This window comes from Zonotrichia albicollis, chromosome 6 (genome assembly GCF_047830755.1).
Source record: "Zonotrichia albicollis isolate bZonAlb1 chromosome 6, bZonAlb1.hap1, whole genome shotgun sequence".
Taxonomy (NCBI): domain Eukaryota; kingdom Metazoa; phylum Chordata; class Aves; order Passeriformes; family Passerellidae; genus Zonotrichia; species Zonotrichia albicollis.
In genome coordinates, this window is record NC_133824.1 from 43,015,187 (window position 1) to 43,028,259 (window position 13,073).

At 37.9% G+C, this 13,073-nt stretch overlaps 2 protein-coding genes across 22 annotated transcripts in view; one reads left to right on the forward strand and one right to left on the reverse strand.

Moving 5' to 3' along the window:
* Positions 1-13,073, forward strand: part of SOX6 (SRY-box transcription factor 6) — a 369,248-nt gene that overhangs the window by 233,741 nt on the left and 122,434 nt on the right. The window lies entirely within an intron of this gene.
* The window catches only part of LOC102066075 (uncharacterized), a 68,886-nt gene that overhangs the window by 40,136 nt on the left and 15,677 nt on the right, over positions 1-13,073 (reverse strand). For 6 of the 9 annotated variants that reach the window (XM_026793129.2, XM_026793124.2, XM_026793128.2 and 3 more), the window contains one exon: positions 9,354-9,469. In XM_026793129.2, coding sequence (XP_026648930.1) covers positions 9,354-9,469 — 116 coding nt within the window. Of the gene's footprint in view, positions 1-18; positions 4,454-9,353; positions 9,470-10,717; positions 10,813-13,073 lie in introns of those variants that run through there. The other 3 variants (XM_026793126.2, XM_026793122.2, XM_074543386.1) reach the window with 3 other exon arrangements.

A 13,073-nucleotide genomic window follows, 5' to 3' on the forward strand; every position in this document is an offset into this window, starting at 1 on the left:
CTGATCCAGTGGAGAAAAGACAAATACGCTAAACATCAAAGTCAAATGTTTCATATTTTATTTATTATTACATACTGGCTTATTAATGAGTTCTAAAGTCCTTATGTGATAATTTCTCAAGTAAAAGATCTGTTAATGGCCAGCTTTTCTCAGTAAAAGGCATCTTCGTGGCTGGCTGGCATGGAATTTTCTCTGTCAGCTGTGAGGAAAGAGAAGTGATGTAGGATCCTTGCCTTCTCTGAGCAGCACGTGCTATAATAAATATTCTGGTGATGCTCTCTATCCTTTATTCAACCTCTTCCATACTACAAATGCTTTGGCATAACAGCATGGTGGTGGTAGAAAAGACACAGTGTATAAAAGGTTCATAGTCCTCTGCTACTTGTAAGCTTCTGATCTTACCCCTTGGTCCCCCATTTGCAAGGATACTGCTAGCTGCTCTGCCCCTGAGGCCCTCAGTCCCTGGAAACAAGTTTTATCCTGGCAGAGCAGAATATAGCTCTGGATTTGACTCTTAAAACTGTATGCAGTCATGAGGGGGGTGGGGAGACTATTTTAAAAAAATTTTGCTGTGACCTTTTAAGAGTTAAATTAGCTATCTTGCAGTTTTGTAATTCATTATATGACTCTTTTTTTCCTTATTTCGCCTACCCGAGTCTAAACAAATTGTATTTAATGCAAAAATTAAGCCTTGTGTATCTCTTTCATATGACTTCTCTAATTATAGAGCAGTAAATGGTAGAATAGCATATGTTAGCAACATGAGCAGCAGTCTATGAAATGAGCTACAAGTTAATAAAATGATCTTGTGGTGGTGTTGGCCAAATGTTAGCACACATGTTTCGAAAAGTGGTATTTCAACAGACTTGAAGAATAGGACTTTGGCACACGGGTGCCGAACATGATCTGATGTGTGGAAATTAGTTAAACCAAAGTAAATGTCATTGTTTCTTGGGCTCATGTTGGTGCAGAAAATGATAGTAGCTGTCCTCCCACTTTCCCTCTCCCACGTGTGTTTTAAAATTGGAAATGAAGACATAGGCATCCCCTAGTTCAAGTCCTGCTGCTTCGTTTGCTTGGGGCGTGCTGTGCTGCATCCTCACCAGTGGCTTAAGGACTTGTTCACAGCTGTGCCTCTGCCAAAGCCAGGGGCTAAAATCTCACTGTTTCTATTCAGCCCAGACTCTTCTTCTACTGGCTTCACTCATAGGAGAGCCCATGATTTGAGCCCTTCTAATTTAGAGGCAGATTATAACCAGCTCCTGAATAACAGCAGAGGATCAAGCAAATATTTGCTGCCCACCTGTGGTGCTGCCTGGGGGTCACTGTTGGCTGGTGCTCTGCCTGTTCCAGCCTAGTGTGGAGCAAGAGCCATGGCTGAGCCAGGCACCCTGGTCCAGCTCCCAAGGAGTTTGTCAGAGGTGATGCCCCTCTGAACCTCTCTGGTGCTGTTCTGTCAGTCTGATGATGTTCTTTCAACATTGCAATATTTGGGATAATGCAATAGTAATGTGCTATGTGCTCCAGCACAGAAATCCAGTTTCATTCCTAAGTGGCATGTGCACAAAGTATAATGGATAACTGGGAGGGGAAATGGTGCCAACTGGCAGCCTATCCAACAGGACTGATCCTGTGAAGCCTTATTTGCTTGAGTAATACCCGCTCAGGCAGTGTTTGATGGCTTGTGTACTGTTACTCACATAACTGGGCTTTGCACAAGTGAGCACCTCTTGCAGGGAAGGACTTAGGATATTAGTATTGTGGTTGGAATATCAAAGGTACAAATGTGGCAGGGATTTTAGGGAATGTAATTTGTTTCATTAGACAAACAGATGTAGCTGGAAAAAACAGGCAACCATTTGGGCACGCCAGCTCTTTTTCATGTCTTACATCAGTGTTACATGGAAACATATCCCAGGACTGACAGGAACTGCTTGAGATATTGGCCTTTCATTTCTAATTATTTACTTTTCCTGTGATGATTTTTATGATTGACAACCACGTGATGGCCAAGAGGGAAAACAATCAAGTTTTGTATTGCTTTTTTCTATTTCCTTTTTTTTGTTTTTTTGTTTTTTTGGTTTTTTTTTGTTTTTTTTTTTTTTAATCCTGCCACCTCCACTATTTGATGCACTAATCAGGAGATACTGGAAAAAGAAAAATGTTAATAAATGCTAGTATTGAAATGACTTGATTTATGGAGATATTCAGATATACAGGCAAGGCTGGAATGTGGTGGTATCAGAGGTCAAAATTTCTGTCTGCAAAAGCAGGTACTTGGAGGAAAATGATGAAGTACAGCTCCACATTAGAAAGACCAAAAGCATATAGCAAATAAATTGTAAAGTACTTCTTGAAATTTCACAGTAAAAACTTAAATTTATCTGATGAACTAAATCCTGGCCTAGAAATCAAAGCATTTTTTAGTTGTAATTGTGGGAATATTCCAGAATGTAAGCGTAATACTGAATCAATCTGAGCATAAAAACTTATTTTTAATATACTTAATATCATGACAGCAAGGAAGAAGTAAGTGCATTGCTCTCTGGATGCATTCAGGAATTATGAATTCACATAAAGAAAGCTGTAGTATGCGCAATCCAGCAAATGAGCAAACTAGATGCTGTTTAGCATTTGGTATACGCTTGATGGCATGTAAGTAAAAGTAAAGTGAATGAATATTTCTAATATTCACTGTTTTATGCAACCAGCTAATCCAGACACTCACAAAAATGTCAAAGCATAGTTCTCAAGGAAGACAAATGGCCTTGCCTGGGATTTACCTATCTAATCTTAGTTGTTAAAGTAAGGAAAAATTGGTTTATGACTGCAGTTTACATGCTATTTCCCTTTGTCTGTAACATTAGAAACCCCTCTCCCCAAATAATTAGATAATATAGTGGCTTGTGTACTATGCAAGGCTTTTGCTTCCTTGAAAGAACTAGTCTTTAATATAAATCTTGTATATATCATCTTCAGCAAGTTGGGCATTTGCACAGCTTGGGTAAATTATGTCTATATTGAGAATCTAGAAGTTACACAGTGTGCATTCCATACTTGAGGGATGGGAAATAAAAATTGATATACTGTGCGGCACATGATATAACACAGTGAAATATCTTTTAAATTCCAGAGGGATGCACTGACATCACCACGGTTAATTCACATGCAGTAACTCCCACCAAATGTTATTAACTTTAAATTGAAATTTGTAATCATTCAGTAAAAAGAAAATAAATGATGTAAACAGTATACAATGGTGCATTATGAAATGCTGAATTAATCTTATTCACCCACCCGAAATGACAGCGTAAGAAACTATTAAAGTTGTAACACCAAATAATAAAAGCAAAAAACTTCACAATTGATGGTGAAGTGTGAAATCCATCTTGAAACACACCACTGTCGCATAGTATGGAAGGGCACTTCTGAGTTAGGGAACTTTATTTTCAAGTAATGTATTAGGCATTTTTAGTCTGTAAATGAGAGATTAACCAGTTGGGGAAATATATGTTTAGCTGGAAATCTAGATCAGGTAGACAAATGAGTTGCATGGCTACTTGCTACAGGTAACAAAATAGGGCAATATGTACCTAATAGCCTAAGCATAGGCTGAGGTTCTGTACTTGACAAAGCAATGTATATAATATAATATATAGAGATAAACCCTACTCAGAGGTGGGGGTATGGCACTTGTTTTTGCTCTGACAAGGAGTGATTGGTATGACGAACGCTACTATCACATTTCTAGCTTTGCCTTTTCCATCTCATTGAATTTTATTGGTGATATATTTTCAGGATACTCATCTCCTCTCTAACTGCATATCTGAGTGTCTCATAAGCTGAAGTGTATTATCCTCACAACACTCTTTTGAGGCAGAATAAAAAGCATATAGATATTTGGGGGCATCTAATTTTAGAGATCTAATTTGGGTGACTGAATTAGGACTTTTGGCTCCATATATAAAGCAGTCCAGGTGCTGTGAATTACCTTCTGTTGATTAGACAACGAGGTTCCTAATTTAAGCACCTTAGTTAAATTTCCAAAGAGGCTCGATCCAGTTCTTACATGAAATTTGACAGACTTGAAATCTGTGGTTTCAGAATTCATAGGGTGGTTCTCTACCATCTTGATCATATTCTTTATCATGACTTTCTGTCAACTTATCACTTTGCCTTAATTTACTCTGTTGGAGCTTTTAGCCAGAGTGAATCCACTTCACCCAGACAGAGTAATATTTGTTTGTTCCTCTCAGCCACAACTGAAAACCATTTTGGGCGGCTTGAGTCTCCCATGTGGCTGAGCTGCTGACCAGAAGCACAGCCATTGTCACACACAAACAGGCAAGTGGGGAGGCTCCTCTCACTGAAGTCTGCAGTTTCCCAAATCCATGTGTTTTCCTTGCAGATGTGGAGCAAATTCCGTGGCCGTGAAACATCCTTTGAACAGTGGCTTTATTGTGGAGAGAAAAGTTTTCATTCGAAGAATGCCTACACTTCTTGGCGGTCCCTCACACATTTTGTAGGGCATTCAAGACTTACTTGAAACAGACTTAAATAATGTTTTTTATTTAATCAAAATGTGTGTTTCTAAATGGGGATCTTACATGCCACATTTTAGGCCAGAATATATTTTTACAGCCAAGTTATAAACCTCTGAAAAAGGGGGCTTATAATGGAAAGGTTGACACAACGTTAATTTTAGTGTTGTAAATGCAATGGTATAATTTTGGAAAAAAGCCTTTATAGCTCTGCTAAGATATTAATTGCAGGAAATTACAGCATATCCTATTAAAGTATTATGTCAGTGGCATACATAGCGTATAACACCTTTGCATATTCTCCCTTGTTTTCACGGCAACATTTTGCATTTTGATCTGTAGAGAGTAGGTGGATAAAGTGGCTCAGAGTTTCTGATCACTTCGGCTCAAGGGGAAAAATCCACCCTGGGGTAATGCTTGCTTATGGCCAACTCTAGAAACTGATTTTCTGTTACCAAGTATATCTGATATAGGCATTGAGCAATGAATCAAATTCTGCTCAAACAAAGTCTTTGTTTCGTGGCTTGTGAACCAAAGCTTTTAATTTGAACCCAATTCAAATCAGATTTTGCTAGGTTCTTTCCAGAATGAAGACTACCTTTGTGGCACGCTTATTTTTTGCTGATAATTTTTGGCTTGCTTTTCATTTACTTACACTTTCAGAATCATTCCTAACTGTTACTGTGGCTGCATAGTAGACACAGTCACTTCCCTTTCTGGTGCCTGTTCAGTCAATTATTCAGAAATGTTTGTGTGGTGGAGGCAAAGGTGTAGATCCCTATTGAACTGAACAATGCAAATATGTACATTGCACTGTACATTGCATTTTACAGCATTTACTAAGAAATGGGCTATTGATTGCATTTCTGTCACTTTCAGGATTACAGGGGCGTGAAATAATAGTATCATGTTTTCTTTGCAGAGATTTGTTTTTATAAAGTTATTGTTTGTTAATATCTTGATTTTAATATACACTGAATTGTAGCCTTTAATAACAGTCTAAGGATGGATGGCTTTTAACTGTGATTGGTATTTTGAACAAAAACCACATCAGTTTTTTTCTGTCAGATCCTTCAGGACAAGCGGGCCACATCTTCATATTTGTGAAGCACCTCATGTTGAGGGCATAATCCTGCCTGGTGCTTTTCATTGCTACTGTGGCACGAATTTGCAGTGAGGAATATCAATAACAACATGCACAGGGGTTTGTTTAATATATAAATGGGATCTGGAGTCTTGATATTTTATGTCTTCTCCTTTGACAACAGAGGAACATGCACGATTCTTTACACAAAAAAATAAAAGTCCCAACTTGTACAGCTGATGAGTTTTTAACAAGATGGGAGAAAAGGTTTTCTCAAAGACCCCACTGATATGCAAGTTCATTGGACTGTTGATGTTTTCCATTAATTGCAGGGCTTTAGCATATAACCATCAACTATATCTGGTTTTACTTATCAAATCCAGAACTGCTTTTTCTCTGCCTGCTGAGCAGGGAAAACTCCATGCTGTACCAGTTTCTTTTTACTTGGGTCTCCAAGTATCATCAGGATTAAAGCTGTCAGAACAGTCAGCCCTCTTTATTTTGTGGTTTTCAATACAAAGCATAATATTGTTGCTTGAGAAATGGCAGGCTTTCAATGTGTTAGCTAAAAATTGCAGAGTGGACAAAATTAAAAAAAAAAGGCCCCTGTTAATAGCAGGCATTGAAATATTTCTTTCACCATTTCAGGGAAAGAAGATACAACTCTGCACTTTAATTTGTTTTTATTCTACACCAGTAATTTTTCTGTATTGGCTTAATCCTATGCTCAAGTATAAGGAAAAACTCACGCTCAACTTAGTGAGAGTTTTGCTTCATTGAATGCAGAGCAGGGTGCCATTTCCTCAGCTGGTGTTGTTCATGTTCTTTCCATTTATGTCAGTCTTAATACTAGAAGTAAAGAATTAGGCCCTCTTTTTAAATACAAAAGGAGCTCACGTGGAAATGACAGCATTTCATTTTACCTTTTTTTTTGTAACTGTAAAATATTCCTCTGCTCTGTGTGTGAATTTATATTTGGGGATAAGTGTGTCCATCCACCACAGAGAGCTCAGAGGCAGGTGATATATTGTGCATGAAAATTTTTGTCTTGCATGTGTTTACTTCAGTTATCACTTTGTGCAATTAAGTTTGGGTTTTTTTAATCTTGAGAGTCCTTTTTCTTTTGATTTATCCAGGACAACATAGAGGTGTCTTTGTGATAGTGCTTTGTAAAGAACAAAACTAAAATGCTATCTTTATTACTTTCCTTTTGGTTTGTTTTAATTAAGAAAAGAGTCTCTTCCTATGCAAGGCTACAAATCTGTTATTTTATTTACCCTGTCATTTTGCTATCTGTTGAAATATACAGGCATTTTAAACATAACTTTAGGAGGAACAGAATCTACTAGTAATTTATACAATAGACACTGATGATTATTGGCCATTAAAGAGTCATAAAACATTTCCTGTGTGAAATAGATGCCGCATCAAATATCTTTATTTCTGACAGTAAATGTTTCAGGTTTACTTCACAGACATTAATATTATTGCATAAAGGTAAAAACCTGGCTAAACTCTGGCAAAGAGAGGTCACTTCTTAATAAATGTGAGGAGTTGCAAGAAAAAGAAAAAAAAACAACTTTGAAGGAAGTCTCAGGCTCATGTGTATATTAACCAGAGCAGATGAAATGATTTATTGGGTTTTATACACAATCTGTAAAGGGTAAGCATTGCTAACAGAATGAGTGGCAGTCTCAGGGAGCTGAGTAGCCCCCAGGGACCAGCCTTTGTTCCTCTGGACTTGACAGACATGTGTCCCTGTTAAATGAGGGCTTAATTTCTCTCATATGTGCACAATTTTCAAGCTCAACAAAGGCAGCCAGGACCGGAGCTATTTAAAAGAGCCAGCTCAGGAGGAAGCATTCCTGGAGAAAGGGGATGCTAAGGGGCTAATTACTCACCATCGTTCAGCAACTGAATTTTTTTCTTTTTTTTTTTTTCCCCTAAACAAGGTCTATTAACATGGAACTGCCACTCACATTTTACATAAACATACATTAAAAATCCAAAGGTGTTATTTCTCTTTACAAAATTGCCCCTTTAAAGGTCCTGGTTGCTAAAAAAAAAAGTGTACTAATTTCATTTTGAATCTGCAATGAAAATCACTATCTCTTTAAGCTCTTGGATTGATTTCTTTCAAAATGTCCAATGTCTTGCTCTTCTTTCTCAGCCTCTTCTTTTCTCACAATGGTAGTAGGAACTGTCATTAGTGCTTATTGCTTTATGTTAGTATGATAATTAATATTGTCCAGATAAAGGTTCAGTATATGTAAGGCATATAAATATTTACTTAATTACATGTATAGTATGGTATGTTTTTTATAAGCCTTTCATATGTCTGAATATGTGTTTAAATATGTAGGAAGACCTCTATGGTGCCTTTTGTGTAGTCTAGTGGTGCTACCCCTTACAAGTAGCTGTTTTACACCCTTTTCTAATGTGGGGCTCAGGTGCCTCCTGTGTTACTGGCAGTTGGCATTCTCTGTGGAGAATAGGTCCATAGTTTGACAGATTGATGTAATTTATTATTTTTTTTAATGTAGAAAACACAATTATTTTCTTTGGATAGTGTTAGTGAACTCTGTTGTTACCTTGAGAGAAAGATGAGCCATTCCAGAGCAACAGTTTGAAAATGTTGTGGTCACCACTGGCAAAGCACTTTGTTGAGAAATACTACGTGGTTTCAGGCTTATTTCCTACTCTGAAACAAACAGGAAACTCCCTTGTGAAACAGGCAGCCCTTTTGATTCTTCTCAATCAGAACATACTGATCCTCTTCAAATCAGAACCCAAACAGGTGAAAAAAAGTGTTTTCCATTGCTCTGTGAAGTCATTGTCTGAACAGGATTCAAGATGGCATAGGAGAAGGCTTTGGGTTGTGTCGCATCAGAGCTTGTAGCTCAGGACATGGTGCATGTACAGTTGTGAAAGCTGAGACCACAGCAGAAATTATAGAATGATCCTGGTAGAAGCAGTTTGCTTTTTGGATCGATTTTTCATGTGATTTTTGTATTATAACCTTATTTTAAATTTCCAGTTCAATTGTCCCCCTTCTGAACCAATATGTTACATTATTTTATTTACAATATAATGATGATAGTTATCAGAATTGTGTTTGAAATTAGTTGAGAGACTTAAGTCTTTCATATCTACATGAAAGAATTGCAATTCAAAAAGTATTCAAGAAATAATATTTTTCTAATTTCAGTATTTTGATTCAGTATATCCATTACATAATCTAGGCAACATAGGTATCCTCATAGAATTAACTAAGCAGTTTTTATTCTTTGAGTTTCGGTTGTACGTATAAGAAGATGGTAAATGAACAATCTACACAGTGCAGAGTGCTAAGAATGAAACTAGCTTCAAAATTTTAAATTATTTTAATCTTTCCTGAGTAGGCAGTCCTCTAGCAACAAGAAGAATTAAAGATTTTAGAGGTAGTATTTTAAATTAAAAATATCTATTTCTTTTCTGAGAAGATGGAAAGGATCATGGATCACTGGAATGGCATGTAGGACTCTCAGCTTGTCTCCTCTTTCCAGGCTTTGCTTTTTCATGTTGAAGACAGGAAAAATAGCAGTAGGAAAGAACACAGCATTCCTTAGCACTTGTTGAGAAGGGTTTTCTGAAAGTTGTTATGAAGTAAATAATCTTCTATTTCTTCTCACTAAATAAATGAATTCTGATGGGATAGAAGCCACAAACCTGTGCCAGATCCTACTTACCTCTGCAAATCAGGAGTAGCTCCACAGAACAGCACATCTGTACATCTGCCTTCTTCATCCTGGTAACAGATTTACAGCTGCCAAGGCTGAAAGTCGCCCGTTTATTTCCTTTCTCCCTGGAGATGACAAAGTACATAACACTTGATGAGCTGCAGCATCCAGGACCATTAGGATATTAATGCTACAAAGGCCCATATTGCAGGGTGAAATCTTGCTTGGATTGAAACACTGCTTCAGAGGAAGTGAAGGAGCCACACAAATGCAGGGACATTTGGTAGTTATAAGGCACAGGGAAAATGGTTTAACCTGGATTGCATGTAGATTCTGACTAAGCCTTTCTCTTGTTTTCATTTTCTGGAGGAGGAGGGGTTTCTTACCAAGAGACTTTCTTTCCATCTGATTAAGAGAAAGCATCTTCTAATCAGAAAGGAAGGTCCCACACAGATTATCTTCTTGTCATGCTATGACAGGACCCAGATTTCACTGAGGCTTGTGTGAAGAGCTGAGGAGAGTATTAAAGCTCTGGTTCCACAGTACTGTACTTAGCTTTTTTTTGCAATAAAAAAAAAAGAAGATGAACTAATGCTTACCATTACCAGCTAAAAATGAACTTTTATACCTTTGCTGCATTGTTGTCTGGTTACCAGAATGAAATGTTAATCATATAAAAGTAGCATATCTCTCTTCTGAAGAAAGAAGGAATAATCAACACTTCTCACATTCTTGCTGCCTGACACTTTGACTCAGTGTTGCACTTCTCCCCATTTCTTAGATATTCTTCTATATTTACCAACAGCCACCTTTGTCTTGTGGGAGGTTTATTACTATTTGTAGCTTACTTTCATAAAATGCTCATAATGAGTGCAAATTTCAGACTCAATCTGCCTATTTGTTTCCTGTGTTTATCATAGCATTTAGTTTTAAAGAAAAAAAATGTATGCAAACCCTGAAACCAAAGCATTTTAACCTTGATTTCCTAAGGAAAAAACTTTCAAATAGCTGGGTTGTGTTTCTCTCTGTCAGAGCTCCAACTCAAGAGTTTTTGGACACAATAGGTAATTAGGCAACATCATTTGAGATATAGGAAAAAGTCTAAAAGGTATTGCATTCAGTTAAGTTCCATGAAATTAGTGGCCCTGATAAAGCCTTTCAGCTTGTCCTGGAAGTAAAGGCTTTATACTAACCTATCCCCATATTAGAACTTGAATAATTTAATTGGGAATGGGGATGTTACAATGCCCTAAATTCAAAGGCAAAGTTTTGATCTGGACTTATACTTCAATAGACAGCAGAGAAACAAAACTCTGTGTTTGCGTCTCATGCAAAACTATGGAAAGCAAGCGTTCACAAATCACATTTCTTACCAAACTACTTGCTCTAGATTGGCACACACTTCCCATGGAAACAGAGCCTTGGGTACTGAGCAAAATAATGCTCTCTTTCCTTCTTTGCAGAAGGTCTGCACATGTCAGAGAAAAGAGAATGAAAAAGATTTCATTTGTGGTGATACATTTCATCTCAGCCTACATATTTTTTGCAAATTTACCAGTTAGAATTTTGTTTGTAGTTTCAGTGATTTACTAGGAATATGCTGCACAATTTGAAAAAAGGATCTTACTGGGAGATTTTGCTCCAAAGAAACAGTCAATCTGTCACCTGCTGTAGCTCTCAGGTTCTTCCCTTTGTTATATTGGCATTGCTGAGGCAGAGTTAAAATGTTTTCCATTTTATGCACATGAGGTTTTGTGAAAGTAATGCTTTCTGAATGTTTGGTGGTTGTACTATGAATTTGCTGACAATAGTCCTATCCAAATTAGATTTATGGAACCTACTGAAATAACTGAGGTTTTGGTGCATTGGGGACTTAAATTATATTTTTGGATATAAGTCTCACTTCATTTATTCCTTTTTGTAATACTCCATACTCTGGGATCAAGTGTTCTATCTAACATACCTGGTGCAAGAGAAATGCTTTAATTTCATTAGGGTGTCACTATAGTAAGAGGGTTTCAGACAGATCTGTAGCTTCTGCATTTAATCTATAAATTTTAAATTGTTTTTCTGTAATTTGAAGCTAGAAACTATTTGCCTTAAAATACACTGAGCTGCTTTTTGTGTATCTTAGGAAAGAGGTACAACTGTGCCTGGACAGTCTGGTACTTTGTCAAGTACTTCACTATTAATTTTTATCTCTGGGCCATAATTTTCTCCTGACAGTTTGTACTTTTTTCCCCATGTGTTCATTGACAGGTTTATGATATACCCTGTTTCTAATATAAAAGGCTTCATTTTATAACCACATCAGTCCAGTTCCTTATAATGATTCACCTGCCTTCAGTGATCTTGTGCTAGGGAAGCTGGGCAAGCTTCCTAACCAGGGAAAGTGTGGTGTATTTGAGGAATGACTGGAGGATCTATCTGTTTTATTTTTCATGATGCTTAAAATGACACAATATCATGAAAAAAAAAATCTTAAAAACTGTACTGTGACTCTCAGAGGAAGCCACTTGCTTCTTCTCTTGGGCTAATCACTCTAGACTCTTGGCTGTCTGAGCTCATGTGCTTCCCAGTCCCTTTCCAGGATTTATATACCTGGATTTATATCTGTGTGACTGCACTGCAGGAGTCCCCCACAGCTAGGGGTGGGTGTTACCCCTGCCAGTGACATGGGTTGGTGCACACCACAGAATCCATCCTGCTCAGCCCTTTGGCCTCTCTTGGAGGGAAGACCTAGATGCGAGAGGAGTGGAGCACTGCCCGCCTGACATGGGATCCAAACTTTGCTTGGATTCAGCCTGAATCCAGGACTGTGTAACAAGTAGCTGAGCAGAGGCTCAATCTTGCAGAGGCACAGCAGGACATTTTAACCTCACATTTAAGGAAGGCCTGCCTTATTTTAGAGTGTTACTCTTTTACCCAGCCCTCACTCATTTATCACATTTCACATTTGCTGTGGTTCTTGGGCTGGTACTCCAGATCAGAGGCATCATTCTGGGGAAAGGAAGCCCTAAAGTTCTGGAAATCTGTTCATCTCAGCAGAAAGTGCAGACATGAGTAGCTACATGGTCTGATTCACTGTCAGTTTAGTGAGTAAAATAAGCTCACAGAAAAGGGGCCACCAGGGCTGGCAGGAGAGCAAGCAGGGGAACAAGTGCCTGGGAAAGGAGAGGGATTGCAGAGACACCAATGGGTTGGGAAGACTTTCCTCTTTGAGGAGGGAGGTGCTGCATCCTGCAAGCAGAACTATGAAGTGGAGTTTATTGTAGGAGTTTTAATCTTTTTCCTTCTGAAATGTGCTGTTATAAAAGTTGTCTGTGGTATTATAGTCAGTTCTGTGAGAAGACCTTGCTGTAGCACATGGCAACAAGAGAAAAAGGAGCTTCACTTTTTAAAGCTATCAGGTTGGCAATTTGAGTAGAAAAGGAAGATACCAGATTTGTATTGTTAGCCTGGTTGCCTCTGGAAATGAGCTGTGTGTGTTGAAGTGCATGTGCCACTAACTTTTCAGCCTGTTGGTGGATTTCAGTGAAATTTGATAGAAAAATAGATGTTTTAAGTAGAACTAAGTTCCTCCAATCTTGGTGAAAGCAGACAGCTAGACTGAGGTGAGGGATTTTTTCCATACTCCTTCAGACAGACTGGGTTTCTTAAATGTGTATTTACATGAAAAGTACCTGTGTGAAAACTTGTTGAATGAGAGGATCCAGAAGGGGAGAGATC